This window comes from Canis lupus, chromosome 2 (genome assembly GCF_003254725.2).
Source record: "Canis lupus dingo isolate Sandy chromosome 2, ASM325472v2, whole genome shotgun sequence".
In the NCBI taxonomy this organism is placed as follows: domain Eukaryota; kingdom Metazoa; phylum Chordata; class Mammalia; order Carnivora; family Canidae; genus Canis; species Canis lupus.
In genome coordinates this window covers 58,201,428-58,229,043 of record NC_064244.1, presented here as the reverse complement: position 1 = coordinate 58,229,043, position 27,616 = coordinate 58,201,428, and the positions used below count along the sequence as shown (strand labels likewise).

Genomic DNA, 27,616 nt, shown 5'->3' with positions numbered 1-27,616 from the left:
ACATAAATAATGTTGGAACTCATTCTTGTAAAGCACTTCTAGGGTTGCATAATTGTTGTAAAGTCCCTAGTTCTTTGATTTTTGAAGCTACTGACGGGCTGGCTGAGGACAGGCAATTCCATGGAGAGTAGCAGGTGCTTTTCTGTGCTCAGGACACTGGCTCAGTGCCCCTGGGACGAGAAAGCTGACTGAGATCCAGCCCTGTTCTCACTAGAGGCTTTACATGGATCTCACACGGAACTTATGAGGGACAGGGAATAGCCATGGGAGGGGACCATCTCCTGAGGAGAGAGCATTTGAGCTGAGCCTTGATGTATGTGGCTAGGCAGGCACATTCTTTCAGGAGTATTGAGTACCTGGATCTGGGTGGAGGCAGGGAGACTTGGAAAAGGACTTCAGGCTTCCCCCCACATACTGGAATCTTCAAGCTCAGCTTTTCACTGAAGGCTCAGTGTTTACTTAAAGAGCAACAAAATGCAGCAACAAAATAGAACTTCTGCTGTGATCCTTAGGAGGCACTCAGATTCTATCAGGATAGAACCATAAGGCAACAACACAGAAAGCTGATGACCAGACAGCTTTTCTCCTCCGTAGCCTGAGCACAGTGACTTCTGAGAGGGAAAGAGGTGATAGAATTTTGTATGAACCTGTCATCCCATCCGGTCTTCACACGACTGGGAACAGTCTGGAAGAGCAGGAAGGGCTATGGCTACCTGGTTTCAGACCCACACCATGACTCACCAAGCTGTGAGACCCTGTAGGGGACATGCAGCCTGAGCTCAGAGATATAAACAGCAGGAGGATCAAATAAATGTGAAAATAACCTATTTGTAACCTATAAATCAGGACTATAAAGATATATTTTGCTGTAGGTCAACCCCTTCAAGACTTGCTGTGAGTATTTTTAGGTGTAAGAGGGGAGGTTTTTTTCTGCAGAATGACAATGACCTTTGATGAGATTATTCTATTAGGGTCCCTAAAAATGAATAGTGCCATACAATTCAAACCAGCGCCAACCATAGATGGTAATTTCAACACATACAGGTTAAAAATAGAAAAAGACTCAAGAGTGGGACTTGAGTTTTGCCAGTAACTCTGTGACTCTAGCAGGTGCCTCAGTTTCCTCATCTTTGAAGCACACAGAAGATGCTTTACCACTAAAGGGATTATGGAAAATAGTACAGTATATGTGGGTGTCTAGAACTTACAGGTTGAAAATGCTAACCAAAGGTATTCTAGAGCACAGTCCATTAAAATGAGGATTCCATGAAGCTCACACTTCAGAAACAAGAGGTAATCCTAAATGCCTAAATGGAAGAAACTTGTAAAATTAAAATGAATTTACCACAGGGGGAAAGCCTATCTTCCCCACTACTTAGGAATGCTGGTAGGAAGTGAAAAGTGACCAATGTTTTAGTCATTAAGCCAGTCCTGGAATCTACCCGAAGACAAAATTTTCACTCTCAGGGAAGGAGCTGCTTGTTGTTGGCATAAACACCAGCTTGCTTTTCCTTGCCAACACACAGCTGGCAATATTTCCTGGCCTCACGGCAGTGAGGTATGCCCAAATCTGCCAAGGGAACGCAAGCGGAAATGATAATGTGCTATTTCCGGACCACAACTTTGATCAAAGCTTTCTGTGTTCTACTGACTTGGATTTAAATCACAGCAAGGTCCTAGGACAGCCCTTCTCACATAGGGTTCCCGGTGCTGTCAGGTCTTCGTTGGATGCAGTGAAGGTGAAAATATTCACCCAAACAGATTTCCTGAAACCTCTTTCTCTGGAGAACTGGAGAAAGGCTGCCCTAGGGGATGACATGGCTGCAGGATCACAGGAAGCTGGTCCCTGAATAACTACACAAACATCCTTATATAAATGAAAAATAAATGGGTCATTGTGAACTTTGAGTTCTATTAGTTTCAGTAGCCAACATGACGCCCAACTAACAGATCACCTTCCACTGACTCCCTTAACAGAGAGGTGTCATTTACACCCACCTTTCAGTGATCCAAAGGCACAGAGATCAACATTTCATGCTTGTGTTTCCTCCACGTCATACAGATGGCTTATGAAATCTAATACAGTGGTGATTTTACAATCAACACAAAGTCCAACTCTTAAGTTTTAATGAAAAAAACATTTTAATTACAAATTCAATTAAATTTAAAGGAAGAAGATGTATCTATACATCTATACACCAACTTTACATACATACAGAAAAAAATGTGGACTTTGAAGCCCTTACATTTCAAAGATATCCCCCTCCTCTACACAAACCTGGTATTATCTGGTAACAGTGCAACTGATTCTAAAAATAGAAAGATACACTTTTCAGATGCAGTGGTTGCCTTGCATTCGTATCACTCACCAAGGCTCTTGCCATTTTTAGCACCTGGGTTCACCAGGATGTGATCCAAGCAAACTAGACTCGATTTTTAGGGAAAAACCCTTTCTAGGAACTCCATTACCTAATCTTTCCTAAGAAGAAGCTGTTCCCACGCGCATGATTCTGAACAGCGTGTTGATGTTGTTGCTTCGAATCGCATCCCGACAAGCAGTGATCACTTGGTTCTTTGGTTTTCCAACTGTGCGGATGAAACATCAAATCAGTACAATCCAAAAGATTATTAAAAGTGAAATTATAATTTAGAGGCTCGCTTTAAAACAGCATAAAACTAGGGTAGAAAAGAGATACATGGTGTGTAAATTTAATTTATCTTACCACTACCTAAAAAGAATAACTTTGTGAGGGAATTTATAACAAACCAAGGGACCATCTCAAACCTAGATATGAAGTCAGTTTTATAGAACAGGATCAAAGCTTATATCTACCTAGCAAAGATTTTTTTTTCCTAAATATTTTATTTTTAAGTAACCTCTATACCCAACACAGGGCTCAAGCTCATGACCCCGAGATCAAGAGTCGCAGACTGAACCAGCCAGGCGCCCAAGCAAAGATCATTTCTAAAAGGAGGTGAGAATAGATTTCAGGTATAAATCTCTGGCTACATTTCTGCTTTCTTTGATTTATTTTACTGTTCTTTTTATATTTTCTGTATTTTAAGTTTGACACTTAGCTCATTAATTTTCAATCTCCCTTTTTAAAAAAACAGGTATATTTAGGGCTTTCCCTTGGGTATATGTCTATGTCACTAGGTTTTTCTTGGAAGATACAGCAAGATCTAAAAAAAAAAAAGGGGCTGAAAGTGTTCTTTCTCTCTGAAGTCTGCAGACTGACTAAAGCCAAACAATAGGCTGACCAAATTCAAGTGACTAAGGCCAAGCTTGGTGTTAAAGGTATACTGCTGTTGGCCCCAATATGAATTCTAGAACCTACCACTACCTCTAAGTGTCCTAACCCCCAAATTACAGACTACTTACAGTGCTACAAAAAGAGACTTACCCCGCAAACGACCTGCTCTTTGAATGGCCTGATTTACTGCTTTTAGGTTTCCCAAGAGTTCTGTGTGGTTGTTACAGCGAATTTTGTATCCATTTAACAAGTCTCTGTTAAGGTCATACAGTTCCATGTAACGGTTCTTCATGGTTTTCCTGTGTAAATCGACAGAAGTGTATTAATATCACTGTAACTCAATATGGCAGTAGCTTAGATGAAAAAACCTGCAAATTTCTCACACACATAAAAACACCAAATTTTTTTAACTTTGAAGTGTTTGCTTTGAAACACCGAGAAGTTTCATCAAAATATTCCATTTCTTCCAGATAAATGGAAGACAAGGGGGCTCTCTTGGTTATTAGTCCATGGTTTGTTTGAATTTAGAAACCAACAATTATTAACTGCTCCCTGTGTTAGGGGATAAGGAAAAGTAGGCAAGGCAAAAAGCCAGCTTCAACATTTCTGATTAATACTCAGTGGGCAAAAGTGACTTTATTCTTAATATTTTTAGGCAACTAACAAATTCAGCTTTAAATCTTACTAAGGTGTTAAAAACAATGGCTTAAAATTAAAACTGCACTGAGACATTACTATATGTCAATGAAAATGATTAAAATAAAATAAACTGATAAAGACAAATGCTGGCAAGGATGTGGAGCAACTGCAACTCTCCCCCACTGCTGATGGGAATGCAAGATGGTACAGCTATTTTGTAAAATGGGCAGTTTCTTATAAAGTTAAACATACATTTACTGTACAACCCAGGAATCCCATTATAAGTATTTACCCAAAATAAGTGAAAACATGTCTGTAAAAAACCATATGCAAATGTTTATAGCAGCTTTATTCACAATCACTGAAGTTGGGAAACAACCCATTGTCAATCAGTGAGTGGATAAACAAAGTATGGTATGTCCACTCAGTGGAACAGTACTGTAGCCAGCAATAAAAAGAAACAAATTACTGACATATGCATCAACATGGATGAATCTCAAAAGCATTAGAAGCCAAAATCAAAAGGCATATACTATGTGATTCTGTGTTTATGACATTTTGGAAAAGGCAAAACTACAGGGAAAGAAATCAGGTCAGTGGGCGCCCGGACTGAAGCTTAGGAGGTACTGATGCAGAGAGGCGCAAGGGTGATGGAAATATTCTACATCTTGATTGTGGTAAAAGAAACATAATTTTATATGTTTCTCAAATTTTACTGAACTGTAAACCCGAGAAGGGTGAATTTTCTGCGTGGCTATAGTAAATTATATATCAACTGATTTGGATGGATGGATGGATGGATGGATAGATAGATAGATAGATAGATAGATAGATAGATAGATAGATATTCAGCTAAAAAAGGGATTTAGAGGTTGGTGGTCACTTCCCCCCAGTTTAGCACTCAAATGCCTAAAGTCAGCAACAGCTCTCGGACTGAAAAAGAAGAAAAAACAATAACAGAGTAGGGATCCCTGGGTGGCGCAGCGGTTTAGCGCCTGCCTTTGGCCCAGGGCGCGATCCTGGAGATCCGGGATCGAATCCCACGTCAGGCTCCTGGTGCATGGAGCCTGCTTCTCCCTCTGCCTGTGTCTCTGCCTCTCTCTCTCTCACTGTGTGCCTATCATAAATAAATAAAAATTAAAAAAAAAATAACAGAGTAGAACAGGGGCCCTAGAGATTTAAAAAATGGCCAGAAAAAGCAAGCACCTCATATACCTCAAAGACATCGATGGGAAGAAAATGAATTGCAAAGTAAGAGACAAAACAAGCTCAATTTACAAAGGATACAAACTCACATCTAGAAAAACTAAACTATACATAATTTAGTAAAGTAGTATAGAATCAATATACGAAACTCAGCAGTGTTCACAAATTCAGACAAAAAAAAAAAAAAAAAAACCCAGAAGATGTAATGTGGAAGAAAGATCCTATTTACAATTGCCAAAAATACTTGGGCATACATTTAATGAGAAATAGCTAATACCTAAACGAAAGACCTAAAACATGACTCAAACACATATAATGACCCTGTTAATAAATTTAACACGATTGCACTAAAAACACCTACCTTTTTTTTTTTCTGGAGCCTAAAACAACTGATGAGAAAGTTCACTGGAAAAGTGAACGTAAGTGGCCAGGAAAACCATGACAAGGAAGACTGGGAGGAGGGGCAGCTGGCCATAGCAGGAAACACACAAAGCTTCAATACAGAAAGGAATGGTACTGTCAAATAAAGAGACAAGACAGACCAATAGAACAGGACAGGAAATCCAGAAATAGACCTAAGAGCCTATGGAAATATGATACATGGTAAAGGGAAGCATCTCAAATCAAATCAGTGGGAAAATGGACTTCTAAAGTAATAGTATTAAAATGCCCAGGAAAAGAGAAACTGAATTTATCACTGTTATGCCAACCAGGATAAATTCCAACTGCAAAGGAGTAAATGTAAAAAAGGAAAACATACAAGTACTAAAAGCAAAAGAAATAGGTGATTTATTCTCCAACCTCAGAGTAGAAGTTTAGTTAGTGACCCATTTGACCACATAAAAACTTTAAAGAGCTGTTAAAAAAATAATTTTAAAAATTTTTAAATATTTAAAATATTTTTAAATAAATTTTTAAAAATCTAAGCAAAGGACGAATACAAATAACAAACTGAAAAAATATTACATCTCATCACAAGGGATTAATACATGCAAAATAAATAGAAAGAAACAAATACAAGTGGCCCTTAAAATAATGAAAAGATGCTCAACACTGCTCACAATAAAACAAATGAAAATGAAAACTACAATGAAACCATTTCTCAGCCATTGAGTTGGTAAATACCTTAAGAGTATGCCACCATACTCCATTGGCAAGGCGAAAGAGAAACAGGCACTCTCATATATTACTGAGGAGAATGCAAAATGGTATCACACCTACAGAGGAGAATTTGGCATATCTTGCAAAATTCTAGATGTAAGTCTCATTTACTCTGGCAATTCCATCTCAGGACTTTTTCCCAAAGATACCTCAGCAAAGTATGAAAAGATTATATAACAAAGCTATGGTTGCAGCATTCTCTGTAACAGCAAAAGACCAACCCAAATGTAAGGAATTGACTGAATAAACATCCAGAGAATGAGTACTGGACAACTGTAAAAACAACGAGAAGTATCTCTGTACATGACTATGGAGTGATCACCATATTTTTAAGTGTAAAAAGCCAGATGGAGAAGAGTAACATGCTATGATTTATCTAGTGAGGGCAGAGATGTGAATGTGAGTGTGTGTGTGTGTGTATGTGTGTGTGTGTTTTCAAATTTTGACTGGTTATGTACAGTAAAACTGAGGGAACAGGATGGAGGTGACAGGAATTAGAAGTGAGACTTTGCTGCACATTGATTTATAGAGGTGACTTTGGAACCACATAAAAGTTTTAATAAATGTGTAATAAAATTAAACCAAAAAGGAAAAAATGTCAGTTCTTGCAAGACCAAAAGCAAAATGAACCAAATGAGCCTAACTATGTATCAAATTTGTGGCATAACCAGAAAGAGGGGTATTACTTCAAATACAACAAATTGACTAAAAATTCCCACTGGAATATACTCTAAAGACACAAAAAACTAGAAAAAATTTTGTACTGTTTTCAACCATACTATTGATGATAGGTAATATTAGTATTATTCTAGCAAATACTCATATGGATACTGGTTACAGCCATGATTTCCAATGTGAAAAAGAAGAGTTACACCTTTAAGATCAAAGCTAAGAGCCTGCATTCATAAATCTGAAATTAGAGCCTGGCTCTATCCATTGAAAAGTCCTAGAAACAGTGACCAACCAAGCAACAATGAACACTTCTAATGTGCAGACTATGATCTCTAAATACCATTTCTCACTAAAAAGAAACCAAGGCTCCTTAGAGAAATGGCTGATTCCAGATTCAGAACAAATGTACCAGATAAGCCTAAAACGTCTTGTACAAGAAGACAAGGACCTAATAGAATATTGGCTATGTCCAAAGGTAGCTATAGACAATCTGAAAAGGTTCCCACTGGCCAAAGACAGGACAATTTAGCCATCATACAGAATAACTGAAATGGATTGAAGCACATTAATTAAATATGTTAAATAAAATACATGAGTTTATAAGGATTTAAAAATCTCACCGGTCAACATGGAGGATGCTAGAGAATCAAATCATTATTTTATTATTATACCTATATTTCTTTTATTTAAGTAGGCTCCATACCCTGCATGAGTCCAACATGGGGCTTGACCCCTGAGACCAAAACCTGAGCTCAGGGGTACCTGAGTGGTTCAACTCATTAAGTGTCTACCTTTAGCTCAGGTCATCATCCCAGGGTCCTGGGACAAAGCCCCATGTTGGGCTCCCAGCTCAACAGGGAGTCTGCTTCTCCCTCTCCCTCTGCCTCTCCCTGCTGCTTGTGCGCTCGTGAGCTTTCAATCTCTCTCTCTCTCTCTCTCTCAAATAAGTAAAATCTTAAAAAACAAACAAACCCTGAGCTCAGATCAAGAGTTGGATGTTCAACCGACTGAGCCACTCAGGTACTCCTGAACTCATTATTTTAAAGCTGATAGGGCAGCCCAGGTGGCTCAGCGGTTTAGCGCCGCCTTCAGCCCAGGGCATGATCCTGGAGACCTGGGATCGAGTTCCATGTCAGGCTCCCTGCATGGAGCCTGCTTCTCCCTCTGCCTGTGTCTCTGCCTCTCTCTCTCTCTCCTCTCTGTGTATTCTCATGAATAAATAAATAAAATATTTTTAAAAAATAAAGCTGATAAATAATCTGTCTTTCCTTACAAACTATACCTCAGGGAGCCAAATAATCATTAATTCATAAGGGAATATTATGCTTTACAGAAGTATTTAAACTTAAAAAAAATGAAGAAAAAGTAACAATTAGAATATCACTGTTTTTGCAAACTCCAAAAGAAATAATAGATCTAGGCAATGGTCATTAATGACTGAGAATAGAACAGAAAGAGACAACCAGGCATCACATGCTCCCTCGTGGAAGTACGTACACAGCACCAACTAAGAAGTTTTCCTGTGAAAAAACTGAACCTGAATCTGATCAGGCCTCTACATCTACCTATCACTCTAAGAGAAATACAGGGGATGAAAGAATACTAGTAAACATGACCACAAAGATGGAATCAGCAAAATCCAAAATGGGCTGGGGAAAAGAGCAAGCAAACATGTGGATTACAAGAGACTTAATCTTTGGTCTTCACTTAAAAAAAACATGAAGACTTATGAGACAGCTGGGAAAATTAAATAATGACTAGGTTATTTTGTGATATTAAGAAATTCTTGGGCAGCAAGAATGGCTCATTCTTGGTGGCTCACCAAGAGCCACCAGGTGGCTTGACGGTTTAGCGCCACCTTCAGCCCAGGGCCTGATCCTGGAAACCCAGGATCGAGTCCCACATCAGGCTCCCTGCATGAAGCCTGCTTCTCCCTCTGCCTCTGCCGCTCTGTGTGTCTCTCACGAATAAATAAATAAAATCTTTAAAAAAAAATTATTTTCCTAAGTGTCATAACGTGGTTATTGTTTTTAAAAGGCTTACTATCTGAAATATTTGTGGCCAAGAGGATATGATGTCTGGGATTTTCTTTCAAATAGCCCAGTGCCTGGGAGAGGAACAAGGTGAGCACAGCAAGGAGACCAGATAGGCCAGGATGTGATGACTACTGAAGCTAGTTGGTGGGTATATAGGAAATCACTGTATTACTTAATCTGCTTTTGTACATATTCGAAATTTTCAGCAATATGATCATTTCAAAAATCACTTACTTCTGAGCAACACCATCTTAATATATATGCCAACGACTCAGGCCTTTCAGGAAAAAGCACAGCAGCACTCCAAGGCCAACTCTAGCCTCTAATGCATATACATAAACTTCATCTACCTCTGGTTACCTATTGTACTAACTCCACTTCAGTACCTTTGCATGCCAAGATAAATTAGGCAAGAAGCTAGATCTGCACATCTTTAACTTTTATTGTAAAATGTAATACACATTCAGAAAAGTTCACAGAACAAATGTTTGTAAACCAAGTCCAGAAATGGGACACTGCGACATCCCCGAAGCTTCCCAATGGGGTCTTTCTGAACCCAGTCCCTCTTCCCCTAAGAGAGAATACTGTCTCATATGATAATCACTTCCCTGCATTTCCTTGTATCTTCATCGTCTATGTATGCTTCCCAAGAGATACACTTTAGTGTTGTGTTTCCAAACTACATAAAGGGAAGTATTTTATATACATTCTTTTGAGACTTCTTTCAATCTCCCTTATGCCTGTAAGATTTGTCCATGTTGTCACATGTCACTGAGACAGACGTATTCTCATTGCATGTCATATTCCATCGTGCAGTTGTATCACAGTTTAGCCATCATATTGCTGATGCTAGTTTGGACTGTTTCCACATTGGGATTCTTATGAACAATGCCTGATGAACATTCCTGTACAAATATCCTGGTTCATATGCCAAGACAAGTCTCTCTAGGTTATAAATCAGTAGAATTTCTGGGTCCTAGGGAATGCACATAACCTTCAGTGATAATGCCAAGTTACTGTCCAAAGTCACTGTACCAATTCACACTCCTACCGGTAGCACCTGAGAACTGATATTCCATGTTGCTGACATTTTTACCCTGTACCTGTCCTAGCCTAGCAGATACTCACATGTCCCTCATCAGACGAGCATCTTCAGCTCGGACCAGCAAACTTCGGATCAGGTTAGAATTATCAGCCATCTCAGCACTGAGCTTCTGATGCACTGAATGATATTCATCCACCTGAAGATGATGAACACTCAAGAATTAAAAAGACCCCACAGACTTCTTGAAAACTAGTCAGACTGAGAAAACACTCTGCCATATACAGAGGCCCTTCTCTTTCCCTATTCACCTGTACCGTCTCGACTATCCCTCATTGTTTTACCTCATCAGTGAAATAATTAGCCTGTGCTGCCTCCAACACTCAAGATGATATTCCACCTGGATCTTTTCATGTCTTACCATTGGGCAGCCCTAGCAACACACATAATATTTTAGAGATCTGGGGTAAGAATGTTACAATTTAGGGCCAGTTATGATCCTTATTTTTCTTTTTTCTTTTGAATTTGGGTTGTTGGAAAGCACTCAATCAACAGAGCAAGGTAAATGCAACAGATAAGATGAAGGGCTAGCAAAGGAAAAGGTTAATATGACATATATTTTTTAAAGTATCGTATCTTCTTAGGGGCATCTGGGTTGCTCAGTCGGTTAAGTGTCTGTCTTCAGCTCAAGTCATGATCTCAGGGTCCTGGGATCGAGCCCTGCGTTGGGCTCCTTGCTCTGCGGGGAGCCTACTTCTCCCTCTCCCTCTGCCTGCCACTCCCCCAGCTCATGCTCTCTCTCTCTCTCCGTCAAATAAATAAAATCTTAAAAAAGAAAAAGAATATCCAGGATGCCTGGGTGGCTCAGTGGTTGAGTGTATGCCTTTGGCTCAGATTGTGATTCCAGGGTCCTGGGATTAAGTCCCGCATCAGACTCCCCACAGGGAGCCTGCTTCTCCCTCTGCCTAAGTCTCTGCCTCTCTCTTTCTGTCTCTCATGAATAAATACATAAAGTTTAAAAAATAAAAATTTAAAAAAAGTATCCCCCTAAACCAAACAAAGAAAGCAGAGTGGTCTATAGCTAAACCATTCATTTTTATAAAAGAAATCCTTTAACTAGAGAACCCTATAAAACTAGTTGAAGTTTAACAATTTTCAAAAGTTCTTTAAAATATGACGGTCATATACCATACACATGTTTGCGGTATTGTTCATCTACTTAGAGAAACATTTCAAGTATTATGACACTACCACATTCTCACAAATGCATCCAGTGGGTGCCCTCACCTTAATTAGCACCTTTCGTAATTCCTCAAAGTAGACAGGGAAATCTGCTTCTACTTGAAGGTCTTCAATAGCAAAAAATGATGCCATCGACTGGATGATATCACCAGCCAAGTCGATATCATCAGTATTTACAGTGATCTATCCAGGGGGAAAACAAAAGAGACGAGTTTAGCATCCTCAGATATTAAAGACAAACCCAGCTGAAACAGTCCCGGAATTTCTCCATATTCAACACATTTATTGAACCTAAATGTATATGTGGTGGTAAATAAGATAGGGGTTAGCCCTGGAGGAAATTACAAACCATGTGCCTTACGATTCTAGCAGTAGGCTAAAAGATCAATCATCCGGCCTTGTAAACTAAACAAGAAAATCATTTAAATATTGAAAATGTTTTTGTTCACCTCTGTACCCCCATTCCTTCCCAAGTTACACAAGGAAGGGCTGAAAGGAAGGATGGACCACCATCTAGATGACACCCCAGTGTCTAAAACAATTAACATGAACAGACTATGCTGAAACACACAGTTTTACAACCATGAGATTGGTGCCACCCCTCTTTGCCCTGAATGGTAAATATTCCATAAGAAATCTATGCCCATGACAGTAAACGTTACCTCTCCACTAAGTTTTATCTTTATATACAGCTGGCCACCATTCCGTAAGGATGTGAAACACACTTGAAACGGAGCATTTTGAATGTTAGTGTCTTCTGGTAACAGGAAGTTCTGGTTGAGCCATATAACAACCTTAAAAATGAATAGGGTGAAATGAACTTCTATTTTTATTTATTTTTTTTTAATTTTTTTTTTAATTTTTATTTATTTTTTTATTTATGATAGTCACAGAGAGAGAGAGAGAGAGGCAGAGACATAGGCAGAGGGAGAAGCAGGCTCCATGCACCGGCAGCCCGACGTGGGATTCGATCCCGGGTCTCCAGGATTGCGCCCTGGGCCAAAGGCAGGCGCCAAACCACTGCGCCACCCAGGGATCCCTGAACTTCTATTTTTAAAGTACATTCTTAAGAATTATCCTTCTTTCTAGATTTATTGCTTTATAAAAAAAACCAAAGAATTTTTTTCACACCCCATCCCCCCAAGAACACACTAATCACATTCCTTTTTCCCACCCCATACATGATCTTAAGCAACATTCATAATGCCTGGCCCCACAGCATGCCATGACTTCAGAGCATTTTCAATATAGACATAATCTTATATGGAATGTAGAAATGCTTCAGGTATGATGTCAAGTCTATTTATTCAGTAGCTTTTCTGTAGTGATATCCTGGACAATGTAGTCTGCTTAAAACTATCCCATTCCATCCTTGAAGCAAAATTTAAATGAAGTACACATGCACATGCATGAGAGACAAACAGAGATATACCCACATGCAAAAAGTAGAAAGTAAGTTTTAATATTCATGACAATAATGCTACATGGGTAGCAGCACAGGTTCTACATAAGCATCTACAGGAGAATCTATGGGGCTAAAAAAGCCTCCCTGAGATTTCTGAAGTCCAGCCAAGGTTAAAGGCCACGTGTGTTAGTCCTTTACACTATATAAGACACTGTCACACCAAGTTTGTAATCTGCAGGGGCCGGTGAGGTGGGACTCTCCTCCCTTACTGATAAAGGGAATTGAGGCCTGGATTGGTGGGGGCTGACAGCGCTAAGAAATCACTAAGAATTTAATTAGTTAAGGTAGCATCTGAACCCAAAATGTTCCCAGCTCCAACTCCCACACTCTTTCCATTTTGAAGCAGGTTCCTCTTGGAACACTGGGTCAAGACAAGTACACCAAGACCATGACAAATGAAAGAGAGGAATTAGAAGCCAGCAAGAATTTACCTGTAACCAAGGATTGCTCAAGTAAATAAGGCATGTACGTTTTCAAAGTGAGAGAAGATATTTTAGCAGTATTTTTGTCACAAATTAAAAGTCAACGCCAAACTACCTGCCACTTTCATGTCATAATTACATAATTAACTCATTCATGTCATTTCCCCCTTCTATGAAAGAACATCCAAAGGATTCTAAAGTGCAAAAATACTGAAAGAGAAAAGCCAGACACTCACCCTCTGTGCACGTTCTGCAATGACAAAGTTGACATAGCTGAGGGGCTCTCTGGCAGGGTCAGGGCTGGTCAGTGCATACATGGAGAAGCGGGGGAGCTGTCTTGTCAGTTCAAATACGTGAAACTGGGTGCTATGGTCAACCAGAGGAACACAAGAAAAGAAATGGATTGCATGGAATATTATTTCAAAATGCAAGGCCCAGAAAAGAACTACAAAATCACAACTGGGTCACTGAGTTGTGACCCAGTTGTTTAGGGGGTTTCGTTGAAGGGAAAAAAAAAAAACAAAAAACTTGAGGGTTAAGTACTACAGTAATGGGCTTGGGATCAGAGATAACATGAGTCTTATACATACACATACGTGCACCAAGGGCTTAAAATGCCCTTTTTTTATTTTTGAAAAAATTTCCAATTAGGGAAGTAAAGGTCATGGGAAATCTTGCCTGGGTGGGTAGAACCAGCAAATGGCTCCTTTGGCCTGCCAAAATCCATGGCACAATAGAATATCTACTCATTGGCTCTCCTCTAAATGCTGGCTAGACATGAACTGTGCCTTGCAAAGGGTCACCTGCTTCTGTAACCCACGAAGGTTTTCAAGTGCAGATCCACAGGGACATCTTTGGGAGGTGTAATCGGGATGCAGATGGAGCTGGAAAGGTTGTGAATGCTGGGGTGTACCACGTGGCTTTCACCTAGAAAAATTCCCTCAGCAAAAATCAGTACTGCTCGGATGATGGTGTCTGCAGAGAAAAGACAAAATGGCAGTTCAAGAACCAGTCCAAGATGGCACATGTGTCCACAGATCCCAGCTATAAATAATTTCTTACCATTAGAGGTGGAAATACACAATTCTGCATGAGCAGCCTGGGTCTCATGTCCCAGATTGACCGAGAGGGCGGTGTGGAGCTTGGTATTGGCTGGGATGATGCCCCGAGACCCATCAGCCTCATTCAGTGGACTGCTCGATTCAGCCTGCAAAACATCCTCCCACTTCCAGCTCAGTCACCAAAGCAGTGAACTAATGTCAATTCTAAATGATATGGCCATTTGGCTTCAAAAGACTGACTCTCAATCATGATATTAATCTGATTCTTTAGAATTCAGAAGACTCACTTCACTCACTTCATTATCACTCCCTTTTTCTATCTGACCTCTTCCCAAAGGAAAAAAATATCCTGTCCCTTTCTGTGGTTAGGGTCCACTGTACCCCAACATGCCTTTTATAGTTTTTTTGGTGGTATTCTTTTAAAATAGCAAAATTAATGCACTTAGTATAATAAATTCAAATATAATTACCCATGACAAGACAAATCAAAGTCCCACCTCTTGGTTCATCCTCCAGCCAGCCTGGTACACACACACACACACACACAAACACACACGCACACACAGAGGTATTGTGGTTGTCAACTCTGATGTTATTTGTTTTTGGAAAAGGTAAGAGATATTCTATACGTATTGTTCTTGCATTCTTTCGCTCAGTAAGGCCACAGATATCCTTCCATCTTAGTCCAAGTACACATACCTCATTCTCCTGAGCTGCTTAATATCCCCCAGCACACTCCCTCCTATGGATCAACATTTCAGTTGCTTCCAACCATTCACTGCTACAAATAGTGCTGCCCTGGAACGCCTGGGTGGCTCAGCACCTGAGCGCCTGCCTTCGGGCCCGGGGTGTGGTCCTGGAGTCCTGGATCGAGTTCCACATCCGGCTCCCAGTAGGGAGCCTGCTTCTCCCTCTCTCTCTCTCATGAATGAATAAATAAAATCTTAAAAAAAATTTTTTTTTTAAATAGTGCTGCCATAAACGTCTCTGGACACTTATGCAAATACTTCTATAGTCCAGCTGCATGGAGGCGGGATTTCCAGGTTAAAGAACACATGCCCTCTCACCTCTGACTCTGGCAAAAAGGCCGAAGCAATCCCCACTTCCACCAGTGGGTATGAGAGGGTCCTGCTGTGTAGATGCTGACACCTAGTCCTCTTCACACTTGCAGTTCCCACCTTTCCAGACTGCATTTCCCCTCCCATATGAGGACCTACCTTGGCATTTTCCTCATAGTTACGGAGTTCTAGCAACAGATTCTGTTTTTTCTGACTCAGCTCTCGGATCAGGTCCTGTTCTACGCTGGTGTCCATGAGGTTCCCTCTCATCTCAGCTGTGCCAGGCAGGTAGCCCCGGACTGAACAAAAGGAGAAAACCCTCACCAGATTGAAGAATACATCAGCATAGCCATGTCTCCTTTTAATCATCAACTGTCTGTTCTTAAAAGTCAAAACCTTAAGTTCTCATCCTCCCATCTAGGTGAATTTTTTAGGATGAGAGGATATCCATACAAACACTTCATAGTGGAACTGCCTGGTGTTCTGACCCAATCAAATTGAAAATCTAACTTTACAAGGATTTTTCCTGTCCCAATTTACTTTCCCCGTCCACTGAGCAGCAGATCAGCTGTGGGTGACCATCCATCCGGTAATCTCCCTCTAGCACACCAGCAATTGCAGAAGAAAAGTTGTCTTTAAAGATGACCTCCCCAGTTCGGTCACTTCGAGCATCAACCTAAAAAAAAAAAAATAAGAACTTGAAAAATAGCTTATGCTGTAGTTTAAAAAGGAAAATACCCACAAGATTTTAAAGTCAAAATCAGCTTTAAAGGTCAGCTAGTCTAGCAGTTTTCAAGAGTGTTCCATGGAGCCCCATGGCTTCTCAGGAGACAGCTGAGACAGCTATGAACCCTGGGGCCAAGGGGACCATAAGGGGCCACAACCAGCTATACTTTCTTCTTTATAAATAAAGGCTGTTTTACACATTGACCTTTACATAACATTTCATTTGGAGAAATGGGTTTCCAGTTCTTATATATATAGCATAGGGCGAGTCCAAACTATCTGGGTTCATATTCCAGCTCTGCCACTTACTATCTGTGGGATCATGGGAATATCTCTTAACCATTCCATGCTTGATCTCCCGATCTGGGAGGTCAAGAACAAGAACGTGAGGAAAATAACTACATCCCATAGGGCCAGAATGAGGCCTAAAAAGTTAATACATTAAAGCACTTCGAACAGAGCCTGACATATAGATGTGCACAGGAAATGTTGGTTCTATATAAAAGCTTTATCTTTATCATATATGTGTATAAAATATATTTACATTTAAAGTGTGAAAAACACCAAGTTAGCTCAACTTTCCATCATATCATCTTGTATAATAATCTCATTTAAGAGTCACTCTTCCATGTAAAAACTACTTAGATACTGCAGAGGGCCCCCCTATCCTCACGGAGCCTCCTCTTCCCAAGAAAGGCAAAGAGAAATAAACAAATGCATCTGAAAAACAACAATGAAGAATAAGTGCTTAAAATGACTTCAGTTTCAAGCAAGAATAGGTGTTATCAATAAAAGGGTAGCTATAGAAAATCCGGTAGGGCAATCATTTCAGTAGCCAGTGCCATTCAGTATTTTTGTCTGTTCAAGGGCAAAACTTTGCAACAACAACAACAAAAATAAAGTCATTTAGATCACAGCCTACTACTGGCTCCTACCTCTGTCTGCAGAATTCACATCCAAGTATCCACGCTCTTAATAACAACAACACATAAAAGCCTGATAATCATCGATGCTCAAGTTTGTGAAGTAATGAGTGGCCTGGATTTACCAAAGCCCTTAGCACATTAATACTACTCTCAGGTCAACTGGCTGGTTCTTTGGTGGAACATGCAACTCTTGATCTCATGGTCACGAGTTCAAGCCCCATGCTGACTGCAGAGACTACTTTAAAAAAAATAAATCCTCTCAGACTGAACTGACCTTGCTTCTGCAAATAAGAGAGTTTCATTTACTAAGAAGCAAGGCTACAAATGAATATTTGTATTTCTAGGGATATTCTGCTCTTTTGCTTTATCCAGCGTGGATGTTTTGCCCTGGAGGAGAGAATGGCCCTCCAACTCAACAAAGGACCTACTAAATGCAAAGTTAATCGGTTGTTTGCATTCATTTAGTATTTCTACACCTATAATCACATGCTGGATCTGTATATTTTCCCTTTTATATGCTATTTCTGTTAAATGTAATTATCAGTTTTTCTCCTTATATAATGAACAGTGTTAATTTTCTTTCTTATCTCTTTTTATGTTCTGGAAGATTATATAATAGAAATTCCTTAAAATTTTGAAAGCATTTAACTCTAAAAACATCTAGGTCCACAGTCATATTTGAAGGCAACTTTTTTTTGAAGGTGATTTTTGATAACTTCTCAAGTCTAGTAGTTTCTAATTCTTGAATCACTCATAATAATTTAATTTATATTTATAATTTGTGTTTATATTCCCCCCAGAATATGGTCCATTTTATAATTTCCAAGTTTCTTACTAAGGAACACAGACTTCCCTTATAATTATTTTTTATTTTTAAAAAATATTTATTTATTTATTTGCGAGACAAAGACTGTGCATGGTAGGAGGGGCAGAGGGAGAGAGAGAATCTCAAGCAGACTCCCCACTAAGCACAGAGGCCAGATGTGAGGCTCGATCCCATGATCCCAAGATCATGACCTGAGCTGACATCAAGAGGCAGATGCTTAATTGACCAAGCCACCCAGGTGCCCCAGTCTTCCCTTATCATTTTTATAGCCCATGCCAAAGACAAAACCAGGTAAAGAATCAGGAACCAACACAACATTTTTGTAGAACCTGTTCTTCACACAACACCAAAGGAAGGTTACAAGGTCCTAGCCAAAAACAAAGAAAAATCAAAGAAGAATGGGACATATAGATGTGACATATAGACATATGCGCATAACCAAATCTACTGCCATACATACAAGGGCAGAAATTATCTGATCTTCTTCAGGCAATTCAGCACTGTCACATAAGGAAGCTAGGGCAAATGGTACCCATGGAGATCTGGCAGCTACTTAGGCAGTTTCTAACAAGACAATCCTGACTTGCCAGAAGTCTGCAGAAAATTCTGAACTTAAAAAAGGAAAGAAAGCAAAAAGATTTCATTTCAAATTTTATAGCTGGGAAAACTATGATAACATGATTCTTCCCATTAATTCTAAGTTTTCAGACAGTCTTAAAGATTTATTAGAGAAGAGCTATACAAACAGCTCATTACGTGCTTACTAAAATTCCTTTCTTACTGTCCTACGCCTATGATCAACCTGATTAAATGCATTCTCATTTCTTCAAGCAAGAGACTTAGAAAGATCTTCTCCCAAATTTTCTCCCAATGGGCTTTTAAGACCAAAAAGAGACTCACTAACTTGTAGTGTTGCAAAGATTATGAAGTTAACTTTGAAAGCACAGCCAAGGACGACAAGGTTATATTCTCATGTTACTGGTTCTGAGTCATGCAGCCAATATGCCTCAAACAACTAGTCCTCTGAATTATACCTGAAACTTACCTTCCCATTGGACCAACCAGTTATCAGTTCACACACTCCATCAGAATTAAGGTCAAAAGCATGAATGCTCATGGCATGATTTTTGGACTGAAAAAGAATTTCAATAATTAGTCCAGAAGTCTTTTTTTTAAGATTTTATTTATTTATTCATGAGAAACACAGAGAGAGAGGCTGAGACACAGGCAGAGGGAGAAGCAGTCTCCATGGAGGGAGCCTGACATGGGACTAGATCCCGGGTCTCCAGGATTAGGCCCTGGGCCAAAGGCAGCGCTAAACTGCTGAGCCACATAGGCTGCCCAAGAAGTCTTTCAACAACCATTAAAATCCCTGAATATTGGAAGCTGAATTATACTCACTTTAATTCTCCAGTATCGGGCTGTTTTGTCATAAACTCCAACTGTGCCATTGGAAAGGGCATAACCAAATCTACTGCCATACATGGGGCAAAGAGAGGTGATTATCTGCAGGAAATAACAAAGATACATCTTCCCACTAAGGTTCAATTCCATGCAAAGTATGGCTTTATAAAATTGCATGTTGTGCTACCAAGTGTGTTAAAATTAGACTTAAATCTGTTAGAGGGGAATGTATTCCTCTTCTCTATGATCCATGTCATCTATTTCAGAGTTGGGTAATCAGAATTAAATAAACTTACAAAGTTTGCTGTTTTGGATCAAGCTCATGTGGCAAATTTCAGCAAATCATTTAAAAAAACAATAAAATTGAGCGATTGAGGATGATATAAATTGAGTATGCAAGATACAGAAAATGTATAACAGATGCTGTTATGAACACTAACTCAAAATGTTTTAATATCCTATGGTCTAAATTTTAAAGACTTGCAAAACCCGCAAGTGAGTATCTTTTATGTGCATGTTTTTCTCTCTGTAACATAATTTATTGTCTGCTAGAGATGAAAGGTGTTTTTTAGGAAAAAATATAATCCTTTAAGAAGTGCAAACCCAAGCACATGGCTCTGTATATATATGTAACAATATACAGAATGTGTAAATCCTACAGAAATATTTACAGGACTGTTTAAGGATTTAACACCTTTAAAGGGGTAAAATTTTAGTTAGATCCTGAACAAAACTATCCCTTATTTAAAGTTAAAGCCAAAGTTTAATGATATCTATGCTCCTGCAGATCTACTTTCTAATTCTGGCATGAATACAAGAGATATTAAGAAATAAATTGTATAAAGCAGAGAATAGTTATATAATTTCCTCTACACCTACAGCTTTTCTACAAAACCACCCACTTCACTTAACTCTGAATGCAAAGTGCTGTGTAGGACTCTAGAATTATTTAGCTCAAGGCATTCTTTTGGCAATACTCGGTACTGTTCATCTGCCAAATGGATTATCATTATGCTGATCTGCGAAACGAGATTTGAGCTAGGAGCAAAATCAAACCAAAGGACAGAAAAATGGCTCCGAAATGAACAGTTTTAAAAAGTTCCGATTTTTATACACTTAGTCCTGGATTCTGTTGGTCCCTCAGTCCTTCATTAATTCATTCACTAGGTTCTCTTTTGTGGACCAGAGTCTGCTCAAGTCCCTGGCCCTATGTCATAGTCTCTTGTCCTTTTCTAGGATGTAGGAAAAAGGTGTTTTGAAGAATGCAGTCTCCTCACATCTAGTATTGGCAATAAACAGAAATCCAACAAAATCTGAATGATTCTCACTAAGTAGGAAAAGATTTACTATAAATTTGAATTTATAGTGATTCAAGTTTTTTTTTTTTTTTTTTTTTTTTTTTTTTGAAGAGGGGGAAGGAGGGAATAGCAAATACCTATAAGAACCTAATGAAAGCTAAGGACTCTCCAAAAAAATCACATGTTAAGCACATACACTTAAACAGAACCCCTAAGCCTTTATTAGGGTCATTAATTTTCCTCTACCTACAACTATTAGTTTACAATTACAATAACTGTGAATATGTAAAAAGTGTAGTAGAACTAAGTAAAAATCTATGCTCCTCGCTATAGGATAAAGGTAGATGAGCTAAATCAAGAATAACACTTTGTATATCAATATGCAGGTTTTACATTTTGGTCTTTCTTTGTAGTTAGTGGGACAGAAGCCTGACTTTCCTAGACAGCTTCTGGAAGTGGCCAGGAGTAATGACAAGTGGCTAAGGCAGGTACTGAGGCCAGTGCCCTCAAGCTTTCTGACCTGAACTCTCAGACACAACCTGAACAAATTTAGCAGGATCCCAGCATTCTGATCGCTCAGACTCCCTTCTGTTGTTCTCTGCTGTCTCTTTCTAATGTTCACAAGCCACTGTTCCCTTATGTTCTTCTCCTTTCTTCTTTCAGAATATCCTAATTCATTTTTCTGTTTCCATCCTGCCCAATCCTGGAGAACCAGCAGCAAATAAATATCCTAAGAATGCCAAAACTACAATGGATGAAGGCAATCTGTAGGCAAATGAAGTTTAAACTCTTCTAGATTCTACTACATGAGTAATGCTAACCACGGAGAAACCAGCCAAGTCCTCCAACATCTGATTTTAAGTTCATCGACAGGAATGTGCCCAAGAAGTATTTAATTTGGAGAGGAAAAGTTATAAAAACCTTGTTTGTGTACTCATTCAATCCCATTTAATACATGATGAGGAGGAGGCGGACAAGGGAGAGTTCAAATCCTGACCACACCACTGCATGGCCATGACCGTGTATCAGTAATTTAACAAAGGAACTTAATACCAGTTTCCTCGTTGGTAAAATAGGAATAATACCTTCCTAATAGGGCTGTTGCAGGATCAAATGAGTTAGTTCATATAAAGCACTTGGAACAGTATTTGGCATATATTAAGTGCATAATAAATGGTTGCCATTATTAGTGTTATTATTATCATCTATATGGATTAACTCACTAAAAGAAAGGCCTTTATGTACTCCATAGTTTTTCTCTATTTAATCAGTCTGTTCAAAATATACCTTTTTTTCCCTCTGCCACCACCACGACCTCCCCCAACTCTCAAAACATATCTTGGTGCACATCTTTAAGTGTGTCTTTCTCTGTAATGTGCAGTTCTGTTTAATTCCCACAGTTTTTACCCCAAAACTGTCTGGGTTGAGGGAAGAGAGCCCAGTACTCTCATCTGATGTGACATTCCACTGTGCTAATCGATCTTGCCCAAAGTTACCATGACTCTGATGTGGCATTTCTTACCTCTGTTTCTGTCATTTCTGCCACAATCTCATCTTCTTTAAAAACTCGGATATCAAAATCCTCTGATCCGACAAGAAGCTGAAAGGAAAAAGGATGATGCATCTTTAGTTCAACAAGTGAACACAGCACAATTTCCATAAATCAAATGAAGAACGGCATGATACTTTCTATGGGGCTACTGCTAGCCAGAGAGTTCCCTGTAATCTGATTCTCAGGAACATTCCACCTATTGGTCCATTACAGATTTCAGCCCTCCATGTGGGCTGCACATCCTGCCAGAATATGTTTTCCCATCAAGCTGCTGAAAATGCTTCCCTGGCTCAGTGCCTTCCTCTGCCTGCAGATGGAAGCTATTTCAAATGCCAGAGAGCAGCAGCCACGGACAAGACACAGGTAAGTCAGTGCCCAGCACAGCATGCTGCCAGCTGCTCAAGAGGTTAATTTCTAGAGTAACCAACAAAGGTCACTCTCTAAAACTTAGATTCCTGAATGCTAGCCACAACTGAAAACTACTTATAATATGGTTTTAAAGCATCAGAAGCAAGTTGTAAGATTGGGAATATGGCTGTTGCCCCATCAACTGTCCTGCCCCCTCTCCCTGTCCTGTGTCTTTGAAACATCATGGCCTTGATCTTGATATTAGACAAACACACGTAATTTATTATTCAAAAGAAGAGAAAGACAAATGAGACCAGTTAGCTTGTCATTTAGGTAAGAAGGTACCAAAATCGGCTGCGAGAAGCTAACACTTCTCTTAACACTAATCTCATTGTCATGGGAAAATTATTCAGCTGAACACACAAGATAAGTATCTCCTCCTCCACACACCTCTTTCTTACCATCACCGTCAAAGTCACATAAGGCCAAGGAATGAACATTATCTCCAGTAACCTGAAAATAAAACCAAAACTCATTAATATGCCATCTTTTTTCACTTAATCCAAATACTTTAGCTACATGAAAGAGGATTATACAAACCACCAATGGGTATTATTCTAATTACAAAAATTCTTTTTTTTTAATGTACAGAATTAGAAATACGGTTCTATTTCATTTTTCTTATTCATTACAGTCGATGGTCAAAAACAAAGCATAAAGAACTTTAAAAGTAAAAATGTTTAAGAGGATTAAAAGAATGCTTTGCTCTTCATACCGTCCAAAAGAGATCATTTCCTTCATGATCAAAACCCTGCAGAGCACAATTTCCACCAATAATGGCAAGAGGAGAGGAGATGTCCCCCAGTGTTCCCAGCACAATTGCATTGGCCCCATCAGCAACCTAAGGGGGAAAAAAAGACATAAAAACTCAGATACAGTGATGCAAAGGCACAGTGGATATAACCTATATCCTTATTTGTATTTGGATACTCAAATCTCTCTGTCATCATCTGAGAGAAGCCACATGGTCTCTTGAGAGGCAGGCCAGGGCCATGCATTGAAGACAGTCATCATGGCCTATATGTGCTTCCACAGGGAAGAGCAGAGACCCAGGATCAACTCAGGCCCCTGGCCTCTCACAGTAATCCACTAAAATAAACTGCTACAAAATCCAAGGCTCTCTACATGTTCTAGAGGCCAAATTCTTGGCAGAATCAAACTTACGCATTTTTAACATCCAAGCTTTCGTAATCCATTTTAACCATGTTGGATGGAGACCTTTTTGATACTTATTACCTAGTTCTCTTAGTCTTTTTCATTGTAAAGTTACAGAGAAGTATAAAGAATAATAAAACAAATACCTAATACCCACCATCCAGAATTAATAAGTACCCCAGACTTCTTGAATAAAGTATATAAGCATAATTTAACTTATTTTTAGAAAACTCAAGGACATCTTTGAAAATACCAATTATTTATTATACAGGAAAACAGTCCTTGTTTATATAATCTTCATGTAGGAAAACCATAAAAAATAAAAGATTGGCTATAAAGGACAGAAAAATTCATTAGAAATCAAAACTGGGGATCCCTGGGTGGCGCAGCGGTTTAGCGCCTGCCTTTGGCCCAGGGCGCGATCCTGGAGACCCGGGATCGAATCCCACGTCGGGCTCCCGGTGCATGGAGCCTGCTTCTCCCTCTGCCTATGTCTCTGCCTCCCTCTCTCTCTCTCTGTCTCTCTCTCTCTATCATAAATAAATAAAAAAAAATTTTTAAAAAGAATAGATTTAGAAATCAAAACTGCTAAATGGCCAATAAAAAGATAAAGTTAAAAGGTAAGCAATAAACTGGAAAAAATACCTACAATATCTAAGATACATAGCTAATTGTTTTGTTAATAAAATAAAACAGGTAATAGAAAACAAATAAGAAAAGGATAAACATCCAAGCCAAAAAGATTTTTAATAGAACAGGAAATTCACAAGAAATACAAATCAACAACAAACATGAAAATCTTCATTCTCACAATATGTCATTTTTCATTTTTCAGATCAGAAAGATGAAAAATAATAAAATCCCTGTTCGTTAGAGTGTGATAAAACAGGCACTCTCCTATTCCGCAGGGAAAGTGGAAAATAGTAGTTTTTGTAAAGAGCAATTTACTAAAACCTATCAAAAATCTCGTTTAAAAAAGTTTTTAATTGCAGAGCTACATTCTTGAAATCATTAATTTTATGTATCAACCATATGTGGATAGGCCATGGTACCCAGATATTGAATCAAATATTATTCTAGGTGTTTCTGTGAAGGCATTTTTTTTTTTTTAATGGAATCGAGATTAACATTTAAATCAGCAGACTCTGGGTAAAGAAGACTGCCCTCTATAATGTGGGTAGGTCTCATCCAATCAGTTGAAGGCCTTAATAGAAAAAAAGACTGACATACCCCAAGGAAGGATCCTGCGACCAGACTGTCTCTGGACTCAAGTTTCAACATCATCTCTTCCCTGGAAGATGCCTAACCTGCAAATTTTGGACTTACCAGGCTCCACAGCTGCATAAACCAATTCCTTAAAATAAACCAATCAATCTTTCTCTCTCTAAGTACATATACACACATACACATACTACACTCAATTTCAGTCTCTCATAAAAACAAAGGAGTATCTCTGTGATCCTGAAATAGTCAAAGACTTCTCAGAACAACACAAAGATCACTAACTATTAAAGAAAAAAAATGAACAGCTAGACTTCCACAAAATCAAAAACTTTTGCTCATCAAAAGATGCCTACTTATTGGAATGAGCCACATACTGGGAGAAGATATTTGTTATATACATTATTTGTTATGTATATTGTAAATATTGTTTTACATATACATATATAAATAAGAGTTTATACCCCATATATTCATTTTTAAAATGTATTTATTATAGAGAGAGCTAGCACAAGCAGGAGGAGAGGCAGAGAGAGAGAATCTCAAGTAGACTCCACATTGAGTGCAGAGCCCAATGTGGGGCTCAATCTCATGACAATGAGGTCATAACCTGAGCCAAAATCAGGAGTCAGATGCTTAACTGACTGAGCCACCCACGGGCGCCTGTACCCAGTATATTCAAAGAAAATCTACAAATCAATACATAAGAACTACTAATAAAAAACAGGCAAAAGACCTAGTCACTTCACAAAAGAAGGCACATAAGTGGAAACTAAGCACAAGAAAAGGTGTTTTACATCACTGGTCATGAGGGAAATGCAAAATGAAGCTACAATGAGATACCACTTCATACCTTAAAATGGCTAAAATTGAAAAGACTGGCATTACCAATTGTTGACAGAGTATGGAGCCACTGGAACTCTCTCACACATTATGGGTGAGAGGTATGAAATAGTATAACCATTCCTAAGTATACCCAAGATCAATTAAATCATATGCCCACAAAAAGACTAGTACAAAAATATTTATAGCAATTTTATTAATTGCTCCAAACTGGAAATAACCCAATATGTCTATCCCACAGGTCTATGATCAGAAGAATAGATAAACAAATTGTGGCATAATCACACAATGGAATACTACTCAGCAACAAAGAAGAACTGCTGCTCTATGCAACAACATGGATGGCTCTCTCAGATATGCTCAGAGGAAGAAGCCAAATACCAAGGATTGCATTCTGGAGGATTCCATTTGTATGAAGTTCAAGAACAGGGAAAGCTAAGCTAAGGTGAAAAAATCGGAACAGTGAGTGTCTAGGAGATATAGGAAATGATTGGAATGGGGCACAACAAATTTTTCTGAACTGATGGAAATACTCTATATTTTTATAGGGCATGTCATTTGCAGGGATGAAAACTCACTGAAAAGTACCTGTAAGGCTTATGCGTTTCACTGTAAGTACATTTTATCTCAATTAAAGAATACCAAGGGAAAAAAAGAAGTAATTGCATTTCTGGGAACTTATCCTTAGGAAATAATCAGAGAAACTGGCAAAGATATATGCTTATCAAAGTATCAACTATATCAACTATAATATAAAAACTATGGAAACAACATAAATAGAACCAGTAAGAATGATGCATGGATATACAGTAATTTCATATAAAGATATTCACAATATGGTACTGAACAAAAAAACCTGCATATAAGGGCCAGGGAGTGGAAACAACACATATGTCCATTAACTGATGAGTGGATAAAGAAAATATGGTATGTCTATACAATGGAAAATTCTTCAGCCAAAAAAAAAAAAAATGAAGTGCTGATATATGCTACAACATGGATCAACCTTGAAAATATTATTCTAAGAAAAAGAAACCAGTCAAAAGACCATATATTCTATGACTTCGCTTATGTAAAATGTCCAGAGTAAGCAAATCTACAGAGATAGAAAGTATCAGTGGTTGCAAGTAAGACTGGTTGGGGGAGAATGTGGATTGACTACTAAGGGGGACTAGGTTTCTTTTAGGGATAATAAAAATATTCTAAAATTGATTGTGGTGAGAGGCACCTGGGCGGGCTCAGTCAGTTGAGTGTCCGACTCTTGATTTAGGTTCACATCATGAAATCAAGTCTCGCCTTGGGCTCCAGACTCAGTGCAGAATCTGCTTGTCCCTCTCCCTCTGCTGCTCCTCTTCCTCTCTCTCTCTCTCTCTCTCTAAATAAATCTTTTTTAAAAATTAAAAAAAACTGATTGTGGTATAGCTACAAAAGTCCCTGAATAAACTAAAACTAGATTGTATCCTTTAAATGGGTGAATTGTATGATACGTGAATTATATCTTAATATATGTTAACATATTATAGTAATATAAGTTGTAGGGGAAAAAGGCTACATGTATATAATATGATCCCATTTTGTAAAAAACTTTCACTTAGTAAAAATCAATTTAAGAGTTGTGTTATTTCTCGGGGTGCCTGGGTGGCTCAGTCAGTTGGGCATCTGCCTTTGGCTCAGGTCATGATCCCAGGGTCCTGGGATCAAGCCCCACATTGGGCTCCCTGCTCAGGGGGGAGCCTGCATCTCCCTTTCCCTCTGCCTGCTGCTCCCCCTGCTTGTGCTGTCAAATAAATAAATAAATAAAATCTTTAAAAAAAAGTTATTTCTAGATGGAGAAAATTTTTTTAAGATTTTATTTATTTATTTATGAGAGACAGAGAGAGAGAGAGAGAGATAGGCAGAGGGAGAAGCAGGCTCCATGCAGGGAGCCCAACGTGGGACTTGATCCTGAGTCTCCAGGATCACGCCCTGGGCCCAAGGCGTCGCTAAACCGCTGAGACAC

The 27,616-nt window shown here is 38.9% G+C and overlaps 1 protein-coding gene and 1 long non-coding RNA gene across 3 annotated transcripts in view; one reads left to right on the top strand and one right to left on the bottom strand.

The window, feature by feature from the left end:
- Positions 1 to 2,118: 2,118 nt before the first annotated feature.
- The window catches only part of BBS2 (Bardet-Biedl syndrome 2), a 31,125-nt gene continuing 5,627 nt past the window's right edge, over positions 2,119 to 27,616 (bottom strand). Inside the window, exons 3-17 of one of the 2 annotated variants that reach the window (XM_049104199.1) lie at positions 23,114 to 23,239; positions 22,789 to 22,851; positions 21,961 to 22,038; positions 19,138 to 19,242; positions 18,782 to 18,868; positions 15,799 to 15,934; positions 15,418 to 15,557; positions 14,202 to 14,364; positions 13,943 to 14,114; positions 13,376 to 13,505; positions 11,915 to 12,046; positions 11,298 to 11,435; positions 10,097 to 10,209; positions 3,405 to 3,553; positions 2,119 to 2,586 (exon numbers count right to left, since the gene is read on the bottom strand). In XM_049104199.1, the coding sequence (XP_048960156.1) occupies positions 2,480 to 2,586; positions 3,405 to 3,553; positions 10,097 to 10,209; positions 11,298 to 11,435; positions 11,915 to 12,046; positions 13,376 to 13,505; positions 13,943 to 14,114; positions 14,202 to 14,364; positions 15,418 to 15,557; positions 15,799 to 15,934; positions 18,782 to 18,868; positions 19,138 to 19,242; positions 21,961 to 22,038; positions 22,789 to 22,851; positions 23,114 to 23,239 (1,839 nt within the window). In that variant the 3' untranslated portion in view covers positions 2,119 to 2,479. The remainder of the gene's footprint in view (positions 2,587 to 3,404; positions 3,554 to 10,096; positions 10,210 to 11,297; positions 11,436 to 11,914; positions 12,047 to 13,375; positions 13,506 to 13,942; positions 14,115 to 14,201; positions 14,365 to 15,417; positions 15,558 to 15,798; positions 15,935 to 18,781; positions 18,869 to 19,137; positions 19,243 to 21,960; positions 22,039 to 22,788; positions 22,852 to 23,113; positions 23,240 to 27,616) is intronic. The other variant, XM_025447134.3, reaches the window with a different exon arrangement.
- Positions 2,581 to 27,396, top strand: LOC112659911 (uncharacterized). Its single transcript, XR_003136576.3, has 3 exons — positions 2,581 to 2,975; positions 25,859 to 26,062; positions 26,166 to 27,396. It is a non-coding gene; the product is annotated as an uncharacterized LOC112659911 (long non-coding RNA).